Genomic DNA, 25,696 nt, shown 5'->3' with positions numbered 1-25,696 from the left:
TTGAAAAGGACACCAGGATAAGAGGGCTCCTTTCCTTTCAAGCTTCATAGCATTTTAATAGCAACCACATTGCTGGAGGTGCCAGCAAGAATTATCTGCCTTGTAAAAGCACCCTTTTCACAGATAATAAAGGTTTCTAAGTACAAGGTATCAAATGTGCAACAGAAATATTTTCCATCAATAACCGTAATGAGTTAACCAATCGAAGGGCAGCTGTGTGTGAAGGAAGCTGTTTGAAAGAGGGCAGATGTGCTTAATACTAAATAGAGCAACTGCTTGGGCAAATCAGGGCCTGAGTTCTTCAATAACAGGTGTCTAAATTAGGTTACTTCTGGCTCTGGCTGAAGACACTTTTAATAACAGGGGGGAAGGAAAGACCACTGTGTAAAATTTAGAAGCCTCTGAAGATTTTCTAAGTGGGTTTGGAACTATGGCTCTTGTTGTAAAAATTGGTAATAATTATATTTACTTTTATGCTTTTCCTACTGAAACGTGTGAAGTAAGACTGTCATAAAAGATCTAGTGTGAAGTATATTAGAGAATGAATGTGCAGGCGAAGAAAGAATAAGGAAAGACAAGGAAATATCTTATCAATATTTTAAATGTACTAAATTTTTAGTTATTCATCTATATATTATTATTGTAACATCATCCGTCTCCCAGAAATCCTGAACAAATGTGTATGAACTTAAAAGTATGTTACGTTTATTAGTTAAACATAGTTCTAGACAATTCCCAGCATCTATATAATGCACTCCAATTGTTAACATCCTAATTTGTTAAAACTTTTATAGTATATATATTTTTGCCATATTATTTCTCCTTCCCTCCCAGATCCTCTACTCATAAGTTTCAATTTTTTTTCCCTCTGGTAAAACATAAGTAGATTCAAAACCAAACCAATGTAAGTAAATGTAAACAACACAAAAACATACATAATAAATAAACCTATATTAACATTATGGTATCTGTTTTGTGTTGGTTAGTTAATCTTGTGCAGGAGACTGTGCTTGGCATACTGTTACTCTATTGAAGAAAATTATTCTTCCTTCCCAACAGCTATTAATTGCAAATAGCTTCTTGATTATACATGGTACTTTGTGTCTCATTCTCCCTCTTCACTCTGGGATTTTGTATTGTTTGAATATCTTTGTGTCTTGTGCTTGCACTCACAGTCTTTGTGAGGACACAAAGGCTTAAGCCATACTGATTTAGGAAAAGGCAGTCATTCACTGTATCTGACTCTTATAATCTTCCGCCTCTTCTTACACACATATCCCTAAGCCTTGGGGGAATGATATGATAGAGATGTCACATTAAGTGCTGAGTACTTCCAAATCTCTCGCAGTCTGCACATCGCACAGTTATGGCCCTATGTGAATTCCCCTCTACTGCCAGTAGAAACTTCTCTGATAAAGGCTGGATCATGTACTGCTTGCTGGTGTTACGTGTCATTAGGAGTCATTTTATTACTATGTTCATTTAGAAGCATAATGACAGCACGCGTATTTATATAATATCTCTTTAATTTCACACCTCACATGACTGGATACCTCATCAATACATGCATCTATTAAGACTGAAGACTGATGCTATGTAAAATTACTCAGATATTGTCCCTGAGCAAATTATTATTTAGCACCTATGATGGTCACACGATATTGATAATGAATTTTTCTTTAGTCATACATTTTTTAATTAGAAGATAATAAAATATTTTAAAAGGTTATAGGATTTTAAAATCTAGTTTGTGGAATTTGCAGGAACTTGAGAAAACCGGATGCTGCCTTTCACACAGGAACCTCTTCTGGTAGCAGGACCTCATCCTGTGTAGTAGATTATTAAAACATCTCGCCCAGCAGTGTAAAATCACTTAATTGGTATTGTTTCTGACATCATGATAAAACTCTGCTCTATTACAGATTTTGTACAGAAAATAATTTTATATCATGATTCTAAATGACCCCCCTCTTACCAAGAGCATTATTTCTCTCAAATCCACATAATAATACTTCTTTTTTTCTTTTTTCTTTTTTTAAATATTTATTTATTTATTTATTTATTATGCATACAATATTCTGTCTGTATGCCTGCAGGCCAGAAGAGGGCACCAGACCCCATTACAGATGGTTGTCAGCCACCATGTGGTTGCTGGGAATTGAACTCAGGACCTTCGGAAGAGCAGACAATGCTCTTAACCTCTGAGCCATCTCTCCAGCCCCCATAATAATACTTCTATCAAAGATATTATCATCACCTCTAAGGCAGTGTGGTCAATCACACAAAGAGTTGTCGCCTACCCAAGCTGATAGCAATTTAATCACATGGCAAAATGCTGTAGTCACTCACTGAATTCACATGGGGCTGGAATTGACATCTCACCTTTCTCTTAAATTTTAATGACAAATTAGTCACTAGTACCCCAAAGACTACCAGAAACTTCCGTGACACTGTAAAAGTTGGGGCTTCTATGTTGACAAGTTCTTTCTTGTATCTTCTTTAATAAAGGAACTATTCTCATTTCACGTCTATTAAATGCTAAAATATCATTCCGAATGCAGCTTTCATCTCTGTTTCCTTGGTAGTGATGATCTGGGTTTTTGTCAAAGCATGTCATAGGAGATGGATTTTATGTTGGGAGCTCTCAAAGCCAAGTATCAGGGTTTTTTTTTTTTTCCTGAGGATCTGTCTACAAATATAACTTCTTTCGAGGTAGTCTGGAGGTGGAAACAGGGGCTAGGCTCAGTAATATCCTAACCAGTTGTAGTCAAGATTAAAATTACAGTCTAAAATAGTTGATATGTAATTTCCACATATAATGCATTCTTCAAATATACAGATGTTTTCCTTTAAAAGTCTGAGGGTTTCATTTCACAAGGACAACATAAGCAGTCCCCATGCTTTGCATAGCTTGAATGTTTCCCAGATGAAAATGAGAGTACTGAATAAGGTTGACAACGTTCAAGTTAAATAGGTGAGAGGAACTGATATGTGTTTCCATAATGCATTTCCAAAGGTGCTACCTGGAAGGACTTGGGCAGAATTGTCATCTCAAAATAGACTATGCTAGGCAAGGACTATGAGTCACCTCATTTGAGAAAACCCAATATTCCTATTTTAATGTCTCTAGGCGTTTCTCAAGCATGTCAGGTAGGTCTTGTTGTCGTTAATGATTTAGAAGGATGCCAGCCTATCTCCTCCACTCTTGGCTTCTGGAAAGATCCTGGAACCACAGTGACATCTGAGACCAGAGGAAACGAATGGCACAGCTGAGTGTCATCAGGGTAATAGTGGCATCTCATCACTCTACCAGTCTACTATTTGGGACAGAAATATAGCAGGGGATTTTCTTGGCAATTCAACTACAAGAATTAGATGAATAATGGGTAAAGTGTAGGGACAACTCGAAAATTTTTAGAAAGAAACCAGAATTGTGTTTAACTCAATTTTAATCATTCAAAAAGTATGATGGAAATCAGAATTTTTTGTTTTAAAATATTTCTTAAATAATTCATTTTTCTACAAAATTCAAAGAAAATTAGCATTTATGTTAATTGCTTCTGTTCATCTTAGGATTTTAAGGAAGTGTATCTATCCCAAACCCCTTGAACACACTAAATTATTCTGTCTGTCCTCTCCTTCAGCTGGGACAGGAAACTTGTGACCTTTTTGACCTTATACAAATACTGGAAGGAATTACACAACATCTCACATTTGTAACTCAATTATTAGCCTTCAAGGAGCTAGCAATAAATATATGAATGTGTTTCTTATTCCCCTGCAATATTCTCTGCCTTACTCAGAGGTGTTATACAAATTTCATTACTTTTCTCATGTAAGAGGTCACAGTAATTCACAGTGTTACTGAACTGGATGATGCTTCTTGAATTGGCTTCCCTGTGATCCAGGCATGTCTCACATCCACCTGTTGCCTGAGATTGCATTGCAAATAACATCTCAACCATGCAAGTCCTTATCTCAGTCCTAGTGTCTGGCAGCATTGTCTAAGACAAGCAAACTGGCAGAGTTATCTCTCTGGTTTTCTGTCAGCCTATTTAGCTCCTTACCATTCTCTGAGAATTCCATACAGCATATTTTGATAATATTTTCCTCCCCTTCACCAACTCTTCTTGAATTCATAATCCACTTTCCTTCCTACTCAACTTTAAGTCCTTTCCCCACATTCAGGCAAATGTGTAACCCAAATATTCTTGGATGTGTGGTGGTCCCCAGGAACATGTTTGACTTCCTAGGGCTGACACTGATATTCAAAACCCTTCGTTTTTCCAGCAGCTTGCATTTGCTGATAACTCCTCACTTACCATGTCCCGTTCCACTTTCCATGCTGGGGTTTCGTTTGGCTCAGGCTTTCAACAGGTCTTGGGCATCATGTTACTATCATGGCTATTTCACATGTGCAGCTGTCCTGCTATTTCCAGAACACAGTTTCCTTCCAAAACATCTTCCAAATACTACCATGCATACATTAACTCCTTCCTCTCTGGTCTGCACTGTGGATACTATGTGATTAGTTGCTTCAACTTCCGGCCACCTTGATTTCTCTACAGTGATGGGCTGTATCATGCAATTGTTTGATAAATAAACATGTTTTATCCTGAGTTACCTTTGCAAAGGTATTCCATCACATTGGCAAGAAAGGAAAGTGAGACAGTCATCTCTAATACGATGATGACAATCATCCTCATCTCCAGGGAATATTGAAATCACTGATGTTTCTCAGGAATAGATATCAGCATCAGTTTCTCCCAGATTGGTGGTTGTAGTTTGCTGATTATTTTCTTTGTTATTTGATTTTATATACGTGTATGGGGAAAACAGCAATTGCTGAAACAATTTTTTGTGTTTTACTGCAGCAGGTAAACGTCTATACAGTTTTCCTCCCAGGAAGGCATTAAGCCATTATGTAAGCATTATTCGAAGGCTAACAATAGTTCATGGTTGGATAGAATCTGAACTTAAGATTGATTTATGAGCTAAACCAAGGTGATTTTATTGTTGTCTAATCTTTGGTCATGATCTCCATGTAATTAGAAATACAATAATATCCTAACATATTAGATTCTATATTTTTCTACACAAAATCATTTTAATCAAACTTGATAATCAACCATTCATCCTTTACTAAACACATGCTTTTTAAAAGTGCGTTGCAAACATTACCCATACAGTAAACTAATTTTGAAATAAAGGAAAGACATTATAAAATTATTTATAAAGCTTTTATCTTAAAAACCCAATGAGTTTGTGTGTTGTCTGCTAGGTGAGTGTGCTGTTAGTTTTCATGTCAGCATAACAAAAACTGAGGCCATTTTGGAGAAAGGAACCTCAGTGAAAGATATCCCCATAAGTTGGGTCTATGGGTAAGTCTGTGGGGCATTTCCGTGGTTCATTGGGAAGGCAAATCTCACTACAGCCAGTGCTAACCCTACATCAGTAATAGTGAATGTTTTAAGAAAGAGACTGAGCAAACCTTGAAGCTAGCCAGTAAGCTGAACACTTCCATGATTCTTGCATCAACTCTGCCTACCTCAAGTTTGCAGTCTCAAGTTGCTGTGCTGATGACAGTAGATAATGAACTATAAAATACAAGATTAAATAAACACTTCCCTTCTCAAGTTGCTTTTATTCATCAGGTTTCATCATAGCAATAAAAACCTTAACTATGATAGTTTTAAACATATCAACCTATTTGATATCTTATTTTTCATTATTTTTAAAATTATATATAATTATATCAGTTGCTGCTTTCCTTTTCTTTCTTTTTTTTGATTTTATTTATTTATTTATTAAAGATTTCTGCCTCCTCCCCGCCACCACCTCCCATTTCCCTCCCCCTCCTCCAACCAACTCCCCCTCCCTCAGCAGCCCAAAGAACAATCAGGGTTCCCTGCCCTGTGGGAAGTCCAAGGATCTCCCACATCCTTCCAGGTCTAGTAAGGTGAGCATCCAAACAGCCTAGACTCCCACAAAGTCAGTAAGTGCAGTAGGATCAAAACCCAGTGCCATTGTTCTTGACTTCTCAGCAGCTCTCATTGTCCGCTATGTTTAGTGAGTCCGGTTTTATCCCATGCTTTTTTAGACCCAGTCCAGCTGGCTTTGGTGAGTTCCTGATAGAACATCCCCATTGTCTCAGTGTGTGGGTGCACCCCTGGCAGTCCTGAGTTCCTTGCTCATGCTCTCTCTCCTTCTGCTCCTTATTTGGGCCTTAGGATTTCAGTCCAGTGCTCCAATGTGGGTCTCTGTCTCTGTCTCCGTTCATCGCTTGATGAAGGTTAATATCCAGGAGGATAACTATATGTTTTTCTTTGGGTTCACCTTCTTATTTAGCTTCTCTAGGATCACGAATTATAGGCTCAATGTCCTTTATTTATGGCTAGAAACCCATTATGAATGAGTACATCCCATGTTCCTCTTTTTGGGTCTGGCTTACCTCACTCAGGATAATGTTTTCTATTTCCATCCATTTGCATGCAAAATTCAAGAAGTCGTTGTTTTTTTTTTTTTTCCTGCTGGGTAGTACTCTAATATGTATATATCCCATACTTTCTTCATCCATTCTTCCATTGAAGGGCATCTAGGTTGTTTCCAGGTTCTGGCTATTACAAACAATGCTGCTAGGAACATAGTTGAGCATATACTTTTGCTGTATGATAGGGCATCTCTTGGGTATATTCCCAAGAGTGGTATTGCTGGGTCCTGGGTTAGGTTGATCCCAAATTTCCTGAGAAACCGCCACACTGCTTTCCAAAGTGGTTGCACAAGTTTGCATTCCCACCAGCAATGGATGAGTGTACCCCTTACTCCACATCCTCTCCAGCAAAGGCTATCGTTGGTGTTTTTGATTTTAGCCATTCTGACAGGTGTAAGATGGTATCTCAAAGTTGTTTTGATTTGCATTTCCCTGATCGCTAAGGAGGTTGCAACCCCGCAACAGACAAAGGTCTGATCTCCAAAATATATAAAGAACTCAAGAAACTAGACGTTAAAATGCTAATTAACCCAATTAAAAAATGGGGCACTGAACTGAATAGAGAATTCTCAACAGAAGAAACTCAAATCCCAAAAGACACTTAAGGTTATGCTCAACATCCTTTATTTCTTTCAAACACTGTAATACATCTCCTTTCTCTCTTTCAAATCCATTAACTTTTTCACTAATGTCTGTTACATACATAAATGTGTATATATATATATATTCCTAAATACACAAATATATATAATTAAATATATATATATATATATATATATATATATATATATATATATATATATAAAATTGTATGTACCTTTTCAGGGATGACCATTTCCTATTGAAAACCAATTGGTGTGCTCTTCTCTGAGGAAAACTATTTCTTTGTTCAGATGATGTTTAGGCACCCGTTTTCATGAGGATATAGCTTCTAACATTTCTGAAAACCTCACATCAAACACCTTGATCCTATGGATCTTATAATAAATACTTCTGCCCTCTCAGTTACAATGATTTCTAAGGCCTTGGTACAGGAATTGTTTTGAAGATGTTTTAGTTGGGATTGGGCTCCACAACTCTGTGTTCAGATTGGACATAGCTTTCTGGTCTGCTGTTGTGCAGAGAAACTCTCTTTAGAGTGGGAAGGACTACACTGGGTTTGAAGGACATATATATATATATATATATATATATATATATATGTATGTATATATTTAAAATAAAATATATACACATATATATTAGTTAGGATTTATAGTGATTTAGTACAGTATAATAATGATGTATCTTCCTCAAGATCCATAAATTTATAATCCTTTGTCAGCTGACTATATTTCTATTATCAAGCTTAATTCACATCTTCCTGAGTGCATATTTAGTGCACTCAGTGAAATAAACCTTGGTTACCTCTAAGGTATCCATGCCATTATTGCATCTTTAGGATTCTTGTGGTTCAGCGGCATCATAGCTGATTAGGACTGGCTGCTGGTTGCTTTCCTCCTTTGGAAGCTTGCATTTTTACATCAGCCCCTGATCATGGAAGGAGGTTGTACAGTCAGTCAAGATCAGGTACAGATGTGCCCTGTGTCTGAAATGCACAATGTAATTAGCAATAATTTCTTTCCTCCTAACTGATGCCCATAAAATAGCCTGCAATTGTCAAGGTTTAAGCCTTGTGTGAATTTTTTGTTAGATGATCATTGGCTCTAGAGTATCATTATCAGTCAAGATGAGAAAATTTTATTTAAAATCTATGAGTTTCTCTACATAATTACATGTGTGATAATTAATTTTACATAAATCAATGACAATTATATTTCTTCATGACTTTTGTAGACATTCTTACCATTATTTTACCCTCTTCTCCTTCTGTAGTTCTCTCCTCTTTCCTAATTAATATCTGTCTTGTTTTTCCACTTGCCAAATAAGACCTTTAGTGCTCTGCTATGCCTCTCTTTTGCTCAGCCACTCCCCAACCCTTACAACAATTATTTTTTTAATCTTTGATTTATTAATTTTTTTGTTGAAACAATTTCCGCCTTCTCCCCACCTCCCATTTCCCTTCTCCTCCTCCCACTCCTCTCCCCCTAACCCCACTCCTCTCCCTCTCTCCCCATTCCTCTCCCCCTCCTCCCACTCCTCTCCCCCTCCCTCTCGAGTCTGAAGAGCCTGGAATAATTATTTTTTAAATTTTTTATTTCTTCAGTTTTTCCAGGAAAAAGTATTTATTTTTGAAGGTTTGGAACTAGGAGTCTCAGATTAGAAAGAATATGTAACATTTGTATCATATGGCCTGACTTATCTCATCCAATTTGATCTTTTCTAGTTACATTCAATTATCTGTAAATTTCTTCACTCATTTTCTGTACAGCTGAATAATATTCCATAAGTCTAAAAGTCATACTTTTTATTCATTCGTCATTTGAAGGACATCTAGGTTGTTTCCATTTCCTCGCTATTGCAAAGAGAAAAGCAATGGACATGGTTGAGCAAGTATCTGTATAGTAGGATAATGAGTCTTTGGACATATTCCAAGCACCAGTTTTAGCTGGGTCATATGGTCTATTTATTTTTAGTTTTTGGGAATTCTGCATACTGATTTCCATGCTAAATGACTCATTGCCACCTAAATGAATGAGGGTTTAATTTTTCCCATATTCTCTCCAGAATTCGTCGTCAGTTAGCTTTTATCTTTGCCATTTTGAATAGGAAATTTAAATCTCAAAATATTTATTTTTACTTTCTTAATTTCTAGTTATTGTAGACATTTTGAGTTTTTCCTTTTTAGACATTTTCCTGTCTTTTGAAAAATTTCTGTTCAGTTCCTAAGCCCACTTTTCATTTTTTTTTATTAAATTTCTATTTATTTTACATACCAATCAAGGTTTCTTCTCCCTCCTCATCTCCTGTTCTGCCCTTTCACCTCTCTTCCATCTCTTCCACTCCTTCTTCATCTCCATTGAAAACCCAAGACCATTTTTTAAATGAGTTATTTCATTTTCTATTAAATGCTTTTTCTTTGTTTTTTGTAAGTTCTTTATATATTCTGGATATTAATCCTTTGTAAAATGTTTAAGTGGCAAAGATTCTCTCCCATTCTCTTCATCTTCATCCAGCTGATTTGTTTTTTATTTTGTTTCGTTTTAATTATGCAGACATTCTTAGTTTAATATAGTCATACTTATCACTTGTTTGCCTCAAATCTTCAGGAAATGGAGCTATATTTAGTCTGCTCCTATATCCACATTATGTAGTGTGTTGTGTGTGCTCCCTCTAGCAGTATTAGGGTTTCGTGTTTCATGCTTAGGTCTTTGTTCCATTTGGGATTACTTTTGTGCAAGGTGATGGCGTTCTAATTTCATTCATCAGCATGTAGCATCCAACTTTCCGAGCACTATTTCCTGGAGATACTTTTTCTCCATCATATGATTCTGTCAACTTTGCTTAATATTAAAAGTCTGAAATTGGATGAATTCATATGTGTGTTTTTGGGTCTGTTTCATTGTTCTACAAATATGATTGTGTGTTGGTGCTTTATTGATTTTATTACTATGGCTCTGTAATATATCTTAAGACCTGGAATATTAATCCCTTCAGTGATGTTTTTCTTTCCATAGTTTCAGGGTTTTGTTGCTGTTTGGATGTTTTATTTATTATTATTATTATCATTATCTTTTGATTTTTTGTTCAGATTTGTTTGGTTATCTTAGGTCTTCTGTAGTTTCACATGGTTTTTAGGTTTCTTTTTAATTTTTTCTTAACAATGAGATGGCATTTGGAATGAGGTTGTATTGAATTTGTAAATGGCTTTTCAGAATATTAAATCTACCAGTTCGTGAACATGGTGGGTCTTGTCATTTGTTATTATCTTTCTCTATATCTTTTTAAAAGGCTAGAATTTTCCATTGTAAAGATCCATCATTTCCTTGGTTAGGTTTATTTCTAGATATATTATTTCTGTGAGGCTGTTGTGAATGTGTATGTGTCTGTGGTCTCTATATGTTTGGTTTTGTTTATTTCTGTATGTTTTTATTGGTTATAATAAGGCTATTGATTTGTGCAAGTTCTCTGTATCTTGCCACATTGCTAAATTTATTTATGATTTCTAGAATGTTTTGTTGAACTTATCACGTCCATCACTTTTCTCTTTGCAATAGTTAGAAAATGGAAACAACCTAGATAGTCTTCAAGTGATGAATGAATAAAAAGTGTGATTTATAGACACTATGGAATACTATATTTAGGGTGGTGTTGGATATATATAGTTTTTATTATGTTGAGGTGTATCCCGTCAAGTTGTATATTTTCTAAGACTTTTATTATACAAGCATGCTGGATTTTTGGCAAAGATTTTTCTGCATATATTGAGATGATCCTGCCATGTTTGTCTTTAAGTCCATTTATATGGTTTATCTTATCCATCAATTTGCATACATTGAAATACCCCTTCATTTTAGTGATAAAGCCACCTTGGTCATGATGAATAATCTTTGCAGGTGTATCTTTATGCTGTTTGCAAGGAAATGAGACACAGAGTTACTGCTTCACTGTTATCAAATTGAAATTAGAATCAGGATATGAATCATGTTTTCACATTCTATGATGTAAGCCATTTCAAAAACAGTGCTCATCTTACAAGTGATACAATTTCTGTTGTAGTCTTCGTTCTTAGATGCTCCGGAATAGGTGAGTATTTTATGCACCACCACAGGGAAGGTGTTATTTGTGCTTGCTGTGCTAAGGAGAGAGGGGACCACTGTTGTTTGCTATAGCATCAAGTAGTTCTGCTCTAACATCAGGATTTAATGAAAGTAAAACATTTTAAATGGCAGAGCCACAGCAACACACCTTGCATTAAAGTTAACCTAACTTTCCTTGGCTTTAAAGAACTGCTCCATTTCCATATATATAAGATCAGGGCACATTACAATGATGTCACTTCTTTGCTGAAAACAAATGTCTTTATTAATGGAAAATAATGTATTTTTGGCAAATTGGATAGGCTATTAAAAGTATAATTGAAATTTGAACACATAAAAGTATAATGTACTTAACCATCAGAAACACAAGAATTTAAAATAACACAAAATATTAAAGGCAAGTGTTTTTCAGACAATTTGACATTATAGTTCCCATGGTAAGGATAAACATGGTGCACAGTTTTCCTCTTTTATTAAAAATTCTATGTTTAGCACCATATATACTGTTTTGGTTTTTCATCCCACAACCCATTCCAGATTCTCCCACATCTTCACCAAGCAAATCTTCTCCTTTAGTTCTCTCTCCCCTTAGAATACAAACAGGCATGTAAGATCACAGCAATAATATAAAATAAAAACAAGTAAACAAATAATGTAGCTTGGTCTCTTAGTGAGGTGTCAAACAGTGAAAGCAGGACCTCTCCCTAGAGCTTAGCTGACTTTTGATAGCCTGTTCCCAATGCTGGATTACCTTGACATAAGGGGAGGAGCTCCGTTCTGCCCCCCAACTTGATGTGCCATGTTTTGTGCAAGCCCAAGGGAGGTCTGCACCTTTCTGAAGGGAGAGGGAGGAGGAATGGATTGGGAGAGGGAAGATGGCAAAAGAGAGGAGATGGGAGAAGAGGAGCGATGGGAAACGAATTCATATGTAAAATAAATGAAAAAAGTTATTTAAACAAGATATAAAATAAAAAAGACATATCTTTCTTGATTGTCAAAGGAGTATTCTAAAACCTTCTTAATCACTTTCTTACTAGCACAAGAAAGGAACTTACCCTATTCCCCATTCTTTCCTACCAAAATTTCAAGGCCAAATAGATAATGAAAGGAAGCACAGGAAATGACTATATATTTTAATTTGTTCAGATTAAGTAGGAAAACAAGATCCCAAGAGCTCAGTGGTCTTTCGGGGGAGAAGGCATGTCTTTTCCTGCCCCCAGAGAACATTATTTGACTGTCATAACTAGGACCGGAAGTATGAAGATGAAAGAGCACGTATGGGTAGAGAGACAGATGCCTCTAAACCTTCTGAGAGACACAAGAACCTTCCGCAGCAAGGAGATTCATCTCCACTCCAAACCACTGCAGGTGTGGGAAGCTCTGCTCCAGATTGTTCCCTGAGAACTGCAAATTAACCCAGCGAAAATGCATGAATTTGAGCGGGTGAGAGAAAAGAAGCCTTGCTGCCTCTCAGCACTCACATTGGTTGATGCTGACAGGCTGGTGACTATTTGTAAAGCAGCTATGCTTCCATCCCCTACATCCGTGGTATTTTTTTGAAAACATGCATTTTATATTGTTTTAGGAGATCACCAGATACAGAGATCCCAGGGCATCATGAAAAGCTCAGAGCAGTTTTGTTTACTGACCTTTAATGCACTAAGCTTGTGTTCTTCTACGGTGTTGAAAATATCCTGTAGTGATAATTATTGTCACTAAGTCTCAAGAGAAAAAAATCTGTGAGAATGTGCTGCTAAGGTGTTTATACCATGACATAGACAACGATAACCAGGGGCTTTGTGTCAACTATCGCTTGTGTGATTTTGCTGTTCTTGGGCTCTGGCCCCAAGCTGCCCCAGCTCAGAATCTCATTGTCACCTTTCCTTTCGCATTGATTTTATTAAAGGTAGTTACTGATTTTCGTACTAAATGTACATCCAAAAATAAAATGACAATTGTTAACATAGTAACATAAAGTACTGGTAAGGAAAGAATGAATAAGCAATGATATAGAATACAATATGGTGGGTTTTTTCCTAACAGAAAAAGGTAGCTTTGAAAGAAAAAGTGTTATTAAAATCAGCACCTAACAATTATTAAGGATGCTGCAGTATAGTTAATAGCAAGTTAACAATTCAATTTCTTCCTTTAGAAAAATAAATAGTATTTAAGTAAGAGTACATAATAACCTATACAGTAATTGGAATGTATATAATAACCTATAATAATTGGAATGTATATAATAACCTATAATAATTGGAATGTATATAATAAATAATTGAAGCTTTCTATGGCCCTGAAATTTTTACTTAAATAAATGTTGTACACCAATAAGCATCATCAATTGCAATTTTTATTTTAGTATCCATTAAAAATAGCATATCTTTGAAAATCAGAGAAAATATTATTGCTAATCAAAACTTTGTACCTGAAATATCAGCATGTATTTACATTTCTTCTCTTATATCATCAAAATTATTGTCTATTTTTATTTTATATCAAAATACACACATAGGTCACACATTATAAAATAATGTCTTATAGTCGAAAGCACCCCTTGCATAATTTAACTTTTTTAGTCTGACATGTTTTAACTGACTTGTCAACATTTAAAAATTGTTTTACATAAACATCCTTATTCTCATTTTCTGTTGAAAAATCAAAACACTTGACTGAACAGGGTTTAACAAGATACAGTAAGACTGGGCTTACAAACCCCCACATCACAGTTGGTTATAGAAATTGCGTAAGAAGAAAAGGGTACCAAATCCAGGCATAAGAATTAGAGATACCCGCTATTCATATAGTCCCACAAGAACACCAAGCTTCAGTGTTTGTTGCTTCAGGTTCTGTGAGCCCCAATGAACCCTGCTTATTTGATAATGCGGGCTGTGCTCTTGTAGTGCCCCCCACACCTCTGACTTTCAAAATCTTTCATTTTTGCCGGGCGGTGGTGGCGCACGCCTTTAATCCCAGCACTTGGGAGGCAAAAACAAAACTAAACAAAAAAAATCTTTCATTTTCCTATTCTGTAGGGTTCCCCTAGGTCTTCCTAATGTTTGGCTGTGGGTATCTACATTTTTTTATTAGTTTCATCTTTGAAGATGCCTGGGTAATAGCATTTCACTTGTACTTTATTAAATAAAACTTGCCCCACTGGCCAGCCTTACAGACCAGGCAGTGGTGACACACCTTTACTCCCAGTAGCCACACTAGTTTGCAACAGAAGTAGTGGTGCACACCTTTAATCCCAGAACTAGAGATCATTCTAAAGCAGGAGGAGACAGCTCCTCCTGAAGGCAGGATCACCATTTCTGACTGAGGTAGAGATAAGAGTCAGTGACTGATGTCTTTGCTTTTCTCAACTTCAGATTGAACCCCAATTTCTGTCTCTGGGTTTTTATTAATTATGGTGCATATAAGTATAGCAGAATATCATAGGAATCATATTCTTGGTTTGTTTATTTGTTATTTGGCCAATTGTATTTGGCCCTATTCGAGCTCTCATTTCTGCCTCTGGTTCCTGGTCTTCCAGGTAGTGCCAGGTATGGGATCCCTCTCATGTCACTGATTCCAATTAGGATCAGTCGTGGGTTGGCCCCAGGACAAGCTCTGGGTTCCAATTGCAATAGCATATCCTGCAGGCAGGACAAATTGTAAGTCTAAGTTTTGTGGCTAGTTTGTTATCCCATTTCCACTGTTAGGAGCCTTGCCTGGTTATAGAAGATGGATATTTTCAGCTCCGTATCCCCCATTAAGAGGTCACTTCACTGGGATCACTCTTTTAGATTCCAGGGAGTTTCCAGGACACTGGGTTACTATGTTGTTTCCAAATTATGTGCCACTCCCCAAATTCCAGTTCTCTCTCTCCCTCTCTCTCTCTCTCTCTCTCTCTCTCTCTCTCTCTCTCTCTCTCTCTCTCTCTCTCTCTCTCTCTCTCTCTCCATCTCACTGCATAATCCCTCCTGTTCCCATCCCCAGATTGCCTATAGAATCTGTTTCAATCCCTTCCCAAGGATATCTCTTTATCCTCCGCTGAGCTCTGTTTAATACTTAAACTCTCTTGATGCTGTTTATTGTAGCATGATTACTCTTTACAGGTAATGTCCACTTATAAGTGAGTATATAATGTTTATCTTTCTGGGCCTGGGTTACCTCATTCATAATAATTTTTTTTTCTAGTTCCATCCACTTACCTGAAAATTTGAGGATGTCATTCTTTTTAAAAGCTGGGTCATATTTTATTGCTTTAATGTACTACATTTTCTTCGTCAGATCTTTGGTTGAGGAACATGTAGGGAGTTTCCATTTTCTGGCTATCGTGAATAAAGCTGCAATGGGCATGGTTGAGCAAGTGTCCTTGTGGTGAGATGGAAGATGGCCCATCTATCTAATTGGGTGCTTTCTGATGGGTCTTCTATAGATCAATGAATATGCAATATTTCACTTTGACACTTATATAATACATCCCACTTTTAATTAAATATGGGTCTTTGGGTTTTGCTAAATTAATATTTTATGTTTTAATTAAGCTAACTTACCTTGTAGCATGACAAGATGAAACATTAATTTCTTAAAATTTATTTCTGAAACTTTTAAATGTTATTATGATATTTAAAAATTTCTAAGTTCACTTTATTTCACTTTTTCAATTTGTGTGACATACATGTATGCAATTTCATTTTTCATCAAGTGTCCAGATAACTTAGAGCCAATTCTTAGCTTCTATATTTCTTTATGTTGTATTTTAGTTTAAAACCTTTTTTTTTAATTTTTCAATTCTTTTTTGAGTATCCAGAATTTTTTAACCTGTTACAAAATGCTACCCTTTCTACCAATCTCAATGAACAAAGTTGAGAAGAAAAATTGACGACTGTTTTTCCACAGTATCTCTTTTTTTACCATTTAATTGACAGACATTTTAGTACAGAGAAAGGAAAAGTGTAAAAGGAGTTAGCTTAAGTAAACAGGGATAACAGAACATAGGTAAAAAGCAAGCAAAGAGATAAAATACTATGACTAGAATTATTGAGGCACAGTGAAGGACAGAGCTAGAAATTTAGTTATGGCACATTTCAGAAGAAAGAGCCAATATGAGCGCAAACAGCATTTGTGAATATGAATGATAGTAGTGCATAATACTGAAAATGAAGGCTACAGGAATCATATGGATATTATGTTAAGTTCTTTCTAACTCATCCTATGAGAATAACCACAAAATTTTCTATGCAATTAAGTAAGGTAACCCAGTATACATTTTAGATGGTGTAATAGCAAACAGGAACGCTCAGTGTAGAGAGAAACTGAGGCTATAAAACAAAGAAAGTATTATTTATTTACTCCAGGAGAAGTAATATAGAAGTCACCAGCATAAAGAAAGAGTAAACCAGACAATGATCTGGCAATTTTACCTGAAGTTAAAAACAGGAAAAAGTCCAGTGCATCTATTCCTAAGCATTTATTGAAAAATATTAAACCATAGCCACATACAGATATATACACAAATGTTCATAACGGTTTTATGTATTATAGTCAAGAACCAAAATCATCCAAATGCCTCTAAGTGAAATTTTATAACAAACGTTAGCCCTTCTATGCAACAACAGTTATGAAGTGCTAATATTCCTATACAGATGCACTTTAGTTATACTGGTCATATGAAAAAATAAGATGGTATATTCTGTATAGTCCTTTTATGTTAAATCGTGAAAATGCAATTTATCTTTAGCAAGGGGAAAATTGGTGGTTTGTAGAAAGAGGAGGTAAAGGAGGAGTGATTGTGAAGGGCCCAGTGGAACATTTGGAATAACATGTTTTCATGTCGTGATTGTGGATTATATACATGTCAAATCTTAATTTAGTATATTTTACTGTATATAAATTATGAGATAAAAAGAGGTAAACCAGAAATCATATACATTTAAATACAAGCTTATACATGTCCATGGCAGTTTTTACAGCTAAGAGTAAAGTATAGGGGTGAGTTAAAGATGTTTCTGTAAAAGCCATCTTAATAAAAAGCTTTCAAAATCCTAGGAGACTGTAAGGAAATTTACCTAGAAATTCAAATAATCAAAAAAGATGATATAGACATTTTGAGTTTACCAACCCCAACATGAGCATTCATGTCACAGAAATAAATTAGTGTAAAAGTCATTGCACTGTTGTTCTAGAAGAATACTACAGCTTTATCATATGAATGTGTAGGAATATGAAAACTTGATCTTCAACATGAAAATGCTGATATCCCTTTAAAAACACAAGTATATGAAGATGCATACTGAATTGCCATTTACTTAAAAATATAATTGATATTGACAGGCTAGAAAACTATAAAATGATGGGATTTTAATGAAATAATGCAAGGAAATACAAGTCACAGTTATTAGCACCAAGGAACTTTGTGGTTCAGTAAGGAAATAAAGAAATATTGTATTTTGACTAGCATTTCATTAATAAGAAATGGATTGAAAATTCAGAAAATATTGCCACTTTCTGTGTAAATCCATTAAAATTATTTGGATGTCCCTTCTGTCTTAGTGGTCTAAGTCACAGGCAAAAATTAAAAATAAAAATGAATCAATTTAATATTGATATTTCTTAGCTCTTATTAACAGTCCTTGGATACTCATTAACTGGCAAAAAATTTCTTTTCACATTGTTCAATCAATCTGAGGTTTTGATTCTTTTTTGGGGGATTTGTATTAAGATAATATTAGGTAAATATACCTCTGTCTATCTGAGAAATTTACATGCAGAAGACATTCATATTATGTCACACTTACGTTCACAAGCCTTTGCAATATTGAAAGTATCAAAATTTTGAACCTTGACATGTAAAAACACTGAAATTGTTGTATAGCTCAGTAAAATCAATAAAAGACACTGCAATTTCCATATACTGCATATTTCAATATATTATACTTTTATTTATAACTAGCTTTCAACTCATATACAAATTCTACAGTTTTCAAGGTTCAGAATGCAGCATGCACTCTAATTTCAATATATAACATTAAAGTATCATAATATCAATTTCAATGCAGTCATAATTGTGCAATTTTGAAGTTAACATCCATTGAAAGATATTTGATTACTGTGATTTTACAGAGGCTGTATACCTATGTTTTAAATTTCAATTTCTTTTTCAGTGAAGACGTGTGGCTCTAATCTTCAAGGACCAAGTGGCACCTTTACATCGCCCAACTTTCCCTTTCAATATGACAGCAATGCACAATGCGTCTGGGTCATCACTGCTGTGAATACAAACAAGGTAAGGGCAACTACACTTTAAAAATAGTCATAATGGCAATGACGACAAGCTAGTGCGGACAGAACAGAAGAGATAACTGTAATGTCAGCATGGTTTCTTTACACTTCTTATTTATATTTGAAAGAAATATACATGATAAAATTGAAAGCTAGTGTCTCTGCTCCCAATTAGTAACATGCAAATGGAACTATCATTGATTTTTATCATGTATATTTGGAGTTTGCAACCCAAAGCTTCTTTTTTTTAAAGTAGCTCTGGATTATGGCTCTTCCCTTGACATGTTTTCTACTTGATGCGTCTTTCAGGTTTATTATGTTTTCATGCCTAGGTAACTTTCATTTGTGTCTTGCTGTCACTAAAAATCATTCAGTAATCTTTTAGAAATAAATGATTAAATGAGCTCAAAGGAAAAATTCATCCATATTATGGATGTGTCTAGAGGTTGGATTTTCTTTTTGTTTGACACTAACATGGGTAAGGCAGTATGTGACCCTCCATACCAGATTATAAGATCAACTGTGGACAAGAGAAACTAAATTTAGAATCATTCTCTTTTTGTCACCACTCTGATTCTCTTTGAAAGTATGTTTCTCTATTAGTTTAGTTTTGTTCTAAGACTTAAACAGTCCAAGTTCTTTTCAATTCCTTGTATCCTATCTGTTCTGTGGTTAGAATAGATGCAGCTCAGGAGACCAGACTACAAAACTGTGTCAGATCGTGAATCTCATGACGATGGATAATTTACTGAACATTTTAGTTTGTCTAAACTTCGATTAAATTCCTTTCTCTTTGAAATGCAATAAGTAAAAGCATGTATTTCCTGTTTCATTGTGAGTAATAAGTAAAATAGCATATGTTGAATCATCTGTTCTGTTAGTAGATCTTTGGAATATATTAGTAATTGATAGAAAAACTAAGAACTTTCTAAGAGAATGTATCCGGTATCAATCATGTTCTTGAAGCCTGACCCTAATAGCCACTGGTTTGGTATGAAAATTATCATTACTGGTCAACTATATTTGCTTTAATTAAGAACCACAATGGTTAAATCAGGAAAAATGAAAGAAATAGACCCTCACTGAATCAAAAAATTCATTTTTTTCAAAAATAAGAAAAAAAAGAAAGAAATCCTAAATTAAACTTTCAACTACATAGGGAAAGTTTTTCCATCAATCATTGTCTGTTATTTTAAAATAAAATAATAATTTAAATTTTTGATAAATACTTTCTCCAACAAAATTTTAGGTTAATTTAGCAAATAAAAATTTAAAATATAGTTTGGACAATACAATAAAATTTGCTAAACACTTTGTAAATATTTGGTAATATTTGCACTACCTAAAAAAACTTTTCTTGGCAGTCATTATGTTTTCTGCATTTATCAGAATCCTTAAACAATAGTTCTAAAATCACATAGCAAAGGTCAACAAAGCATTCATTTGATAATGAAGATATGTGTGTATGTATATATCTATATATGTGTGTATGAATGTATGTATATGTGTATATGTTTATATGTGTGTATGTACTCAATAAGATAAGTCTCACAGAAAGCTCTAAGTATATTTTGTTGGAATATATATGAAGTAGGTTTATTATTATGTATGTAACAAATGCATTATATTAATGTGAGATAAAATAAAAATGTTTTGTGTCATAGGAATCATGTAAGTCAAGATGAGGAGTTATGCATAATTATAGAAGACTTTGGTCTTGGGAAATTTAAAATACTGCCATCGATGAATTTCCTATAATTCTTAAGATTTTCAGTATTTTCTCTATTTATCTAACATGATCTTCTAAACATTTTTCTTACACTTGAATGAATATAAACCCTAATTTGTATTAATAAATGTATCTCTAATTTGAAATACGCTATAGAATTTTTCACTACCTTAAATCCCAAATCATATTACTGATTATATTTTCTATACTTATCCAATTTGAAATATGCATGAAAGTGATAGAGATACAGGAAGAGTGGGAGGGAACATATGCTTTACTGCAAGAATATGCATCTGTATTAATCTTTCTCCTTTTTACATAAGTACCATACACATACACATACAATTTAAAGAACACAAAGCTTCAAAACACTCTTGGGAAGATTTGTTTCCATAGGTTGCCTTCAGGAACACTTTATGAGAGGCAACTGCTTACATTCCACACTAGTCCACACCTCTATTGTTTGGGGTAAATCCCAAGTAAGTGTAGTAGGTCTGTATAACAACTGTTTTCATGATTGCAGTCCATGTGTATTAGGCAAGCACAATCAATCATGTTGTTAAAAACATTGAAAGTATATAGCTAGCTGTCACATATTAAATGTGAGGCATGAAATCTACAGAAATTGGTGTAAAAGATTTATCTGGACTGTTGCCCTTAGTAACTATATTTTTATAGACATAATCATGTGAAAATCAGGTGTTTTTTTTATTTGAGATCTGCATATCCTATGTTTGTGGTACTGATTAGCAAATAGACTGTGAAATTCCTAATACCTCAGAATGATAACTTTCAATGTCTTGTACATATTATATTACTTCTACCTTGTTAAGAAACATATATTTCAGTTGCTTCTTAAAACAACTTCACATATTAATACAAATGTGTAATTAATTATGTGATATGTGCCTACATTTTATTTTAAAATATTAAGCAACTAACTTATTTGGTCATTAATTATTTCTCTATGTTAATAAAAGCACATAAATATAATATAGTTGCTGGAATGATGTCTCAGAAATTAAAAGTTAATACTGTTCTTGCCGAAGACCAGAGTTGGGTCCAACACCTACTTGGAATGTTTCAATATTACCTGTAACTAGGGCATCAGGGCAATTAAATATTCCCATCTACCCTGGTATGAGCAACAATTGCATATACAGACCAAATAAATGCCCACAAATTAATTAAAACCTAAAAGTGAAATATTTAGATATAAATATGTCTGAGCATTAGGGGATTGGTATGTGTTTGTATTTTGCTCCATCATTATTTCAGAGATAAGACAGGGAATATTTTACTCAACTTTTTAACTTCCTATAATTAATGTTTACTTTATAGTTAAAAGATAAAATATCAAAAATAGTACTTTACTGATCATTAATAAACCAGTTTAACATCTTTATCTATTTCTTCTTTTAGATTTTCCTTAAGTATTTTTCCAGTTGCAAAAAGAATTCAAATATAACTTTTCTGGTGAAAATCACATTGCTTCCACGTAAATAAAATAGAAAATCAGCATAGAAAATCCCAAACTTATAACTAATGGGTGGGTGTTATTTAGAAGAAATGAGAGAGGAATGTTAACCAAGAAATATTTGAAGGAAGACTTCTTTATTTTTCCTAAGGAGTAAACTCAGAGAAAAATCTGCATGCACATCTACCTACATATAAATCATTCAATTGTTTGTTCAATTTTCAGAATAACTGTCTACCAAATTTCATTATATGTAATGTGGAATATAAATTCATCTGAATCAAAATGAAAAGTCTCACTTCTTTAAACAAAATAATTTTTGACTTTTCAGAATTAAAGACTTTCTATTTATGGTATAAACAGAATGATTTAATTATCTCATATTTTGAAGAAATTGTATTTAAATTAGAACAAGAGAAATGCAATTTATTTTATTTTCTTTAGCTTTGTTTTACAAATAATGTTGTTAGAATAATTTTCAATTAAAAATCATAGGGTAAAATGCAACTTTCAAAATTCATTTTGTGAATGAGAGCTAAAGAAAATCTAGCATTGTTAAACAAAAGTGTAGTCAGGCAGTAGTGGCACATGTCTTCAATCCCAGCACTTGGGAGGCAGAGACAGGTGGATCTCTGTGAGTTGGAGAATAGCCTGATCTACAAGAGCTATTCGAAGACAGTCTCCAAAGTGACAAAGAGATCTTGTCTCAAAAACCGGAAAAACAAAACAAAACAAACAAAAACAAAAAACCTAGAAATGTCAACTATACACTTCCTAACATCCAGACACTGCATTTTAATAAAGGTGGGATTAATGTTCATTAAAGGGAGTAGCATAATTTTAACCCAAAGTTGACATAAAATTAATCTAAAAATTGACAACATTTTAAGAAAATCTTTTCTGTGACTTCAAGAATATATTTAACACATTCAGTACAGCTGAACTAAGATGAGCATTATTTTAAGTTCTCAGCATTCATATTCTGCCTGCTCCTCCAGACTTAAAACATTACAAGTCTAGAATACACAATGAATGTATGCTGGCTTATAAATAAATGTTGACAATATTTATATCAGATTAAATGAAACTCAAAGGAGGCAACTATTTCAGACATCAAGAGCCAGATAGGGATAGTGAGGAATGCATTTCAGGCACTAGGAAAGGTTTGGTCAGCAAGAGACATAAAGACAACATCAAAATTACAAGTATATGAGACACTTTTCTTGAGTAGCCTTTTTACAACTCAAAAACCTGGATAATGGGATAATGAAATGCTCCTCAAAACAGCAGCTGAGTGTGTTTGAGATGGCATATCTCTGGCAGATTCTAGGCATAACATGGAGAGACAGGTTGTGCAACCATGATTTTAAGAAACATCTCCATCTATAGAAGGAAGTATACCACAGGATACGACAATGGTGCTTGAGATACTCCAGTCATGTCATGAGAATGAATGACGGTAGGTACCTGAAGGTAGCACTGCTTGGAGGTGTGCACTAAGTGGAACTATGAAGGCAGTAGAAGAACCAGGATGTTTTAGTAATCAACAAAGCTACAACTATCAGTAAAATCTAAGAGTGCACCACTGCCCATAGTGTAAACCATGATGTGGGGGTCCCCTCTGTGTGCTGTGATTACAATTAATGAATAAAGAAAACTGCAATGGCCTGTTAATAGGGCAGAACTTAGGTAGACGGGGAGGACTAAACTGAATGCTGGAAGAAAAAAGGGCGGAGTCAGAGAGATGACTTGGAGCAGCCAGAGACAGATGCTGGTTGGAACTTTAGCCTGTAAGTCACAGCCATGTGGCAATACACAGATAGATAGAAATGGGTTAAATTAATATGTAAGGGTTAACAAATAAGAAAGTAGAACAGTGATTTAAAGAATAAAGTTTCTGTGTGATTATTTCTGTTCTAGGCAGCTGGCACAAACAAGCAGCTCCCTGCAACAAAACCACACCTAAGAGTCTGTTCCAAATCAGAGGTGAAAACTAATATTATATACTTTTGCATTCTATAACCATCAGCTAAGCATTACTCCATTTAAGTTCCCACGTATTGTCCATAAGTACCTACAGTAGTCCCTAGAAGTCTAATCAGTAAAGTCATTTAGAAGTAAATGCATTGGAGATAGAGAACTATTAAAATAATGTTCAAGAAACATCTAAGGAACTTTGGATCGATCATTTGTAGAATCTGCTGCCATATTAGTGCTTGCTAACATAGAAGGGGGACCATTTAGGTCACATTGAGGTAGGAATTAAATATTTCACTAAAAGCAAAAACATATGAGCAGCCATACAAGGTTATAGTACTTAAATAGCAATGATGGTGTGTTGATTTTGATGTTTCTAGATAGAAATTAGAAAACAAAATTATTTTTGAGAAAATAAACATAGATAAAAAGAATATACCTGGATCACTTTGTTCTTGACACTTAGAAGAACAAGGAAAATGCTAACATTTTGTTTTCTATTTCCTCACTGCATATACTAATACAGCAATTCCTTAACTATTCTCTTCTCAACTCCAGCCATAGCACCTATATTTTCATTGAATGTTCCATTAGTTTTAAACATTTTATTGAATTTTCCCTTGTTAGTTACAATGGATAAGAGCTTAAATACAATCAAACATCAATGAACAACACTAGCCATATAAGGAGATGTTCCAGTTGTTTGTTATAAAGGTCATCTCTGGAAATAGAATTAAATATGTTCTTCACCTCTACTATAGAGATCAATTTAACCTGCCATCCTGCAATAGCCATGCCAATATAGGATTAGTGCTACTTATTGCTTGGTGAGTTAGTACCAAGGCATACGGCATATAACTCTTGGTGAAACCATTAATGTCTTCTTTTGTTTTGTTTTGTTTTGTTTTTTAATCAGCAGCTGAATAAAACACATTCAAGTATAAATAAGCCATAATAGTGGAAGTCTCCTGGTCAGTTTAAGATTGATTCTTTTTTTTCCTACAGCTGAAGTGTGTGGTGTCTTCAGTAAAAGGTCTTAAATTATGGTTATGGCATGTAAGCAGGAGCAATAACACTAGGTTGACAAGGTCTCACTCTTGAGGTCTCACTCTTTATTGTGGAAGAGCGTTCCCACTTAGCAGCTCCCAGGGCAGAACAAACTATTTCTTTCTCATAACATTACTTTGGGCAACTGCCATTGAATGTAGTAATGTAATAGGTTATTAAAACAACAACAACAAAAACATAAAACATGAAATTGGGAAAGAAATATGATGTGGAAGCTATGAGAGGAGATGTAGGAAAAATGGGTGGATGCCATCATATTTGATTATGAAAATAAATACAACTACCAAGAATATAAAAATAAAGATAGCTTGTGGTGAATTTGAATATTATAGTATATAATATAATAATATATGCTTGAATAAAATTTATGTAATGCAAGACATTAATATTATAGAGTCAGTGGTGTTATAAAGTACTTGATTTTTGAAAAGTTCTCTTTCATTTGTTCAATCATTGTATTCTGAACATTTGTCTACCTTCTCAGTATTGGCAGTACTTATCTTCACTTTACATCTCTTTGAAAGGCACCATCCTTAAATATTAGCAATTCATTTGTCATTCCCTCTCATTGTTACATATATAAATGTAAATCGAGTAGATTCATTCCAGCTAATTAACATGCTTGCAATATGCTAATGTTTTATTTCACTCAGATTTCCATTGTTCTCCTTTAGAATATCAACTAACTTTGAAACTAGCAAGCCAATGGCCAGGGTGAAGAAAATAATAATTTTGACTATTATATTTTTTAATAAAAGTACTGATTCCACTCCTATAGTTTCAGCTTAGCCTAAAATGGCTAATGACAATACACTTATTCTCTATAGGAAAAAAATGCATAGTCCATGGCAGAGCAATATTCCAACTGGGGTCTTCCTGTGACAAAATTGAGTGTCAGCAAGATCAAGGAGGTTCTAAAGCAAGCATGGATGTGTGGGACAGTGATTTAATTTAGAATGCTCTGTCCAGCAAAGAGACAAAGAACT

The 25,696-nt window shown here is 34.4% G+C and overlaps 1 protein-coding gene across 1 annotated transcript in view; it reads left to right on the top strand.

Moving 5' to 3' along the window:
* Csmd3 (CUB and Sushi multiple domains 3) overlaps positions 1 to 25,696 on the top strand; it is a 916,841-nt gene that overhangs the window by 409,041 nt on the left and 482,104 nt on the right. Inside the window, exon 11 of the mRNA XM_057791849.1 lies at positions 18,342 to 18,463. Coding sequence (XP_057647832.1) covers positions 18,342 to 18,463 — 122 coding nt within the window. The remainder of the gene's footprint in view (positions 1 to 18,341; positions 18,464 to 25,696) is intronic.

The sequence above is a fragment of the Chionomys nivalis genome, chromosome 17 (assembly GCF_950005125.1).
Source record: "Chionomys nivalis chromosome 17, mChiNiv1.1, whole genome shotgun sequence".
NCBI classification, from domain to species: domain Eukaryota; kingdom Metazoa; phylum Chordata; class Mammalia; order Rodentia; family Cricetidae; genus Chionomys; species Chionomys nivalis.
Note: the sequence above shows the minus strand (reverse complement) of the source record. Positions and strands in the feature narration are given on the sequence as shown.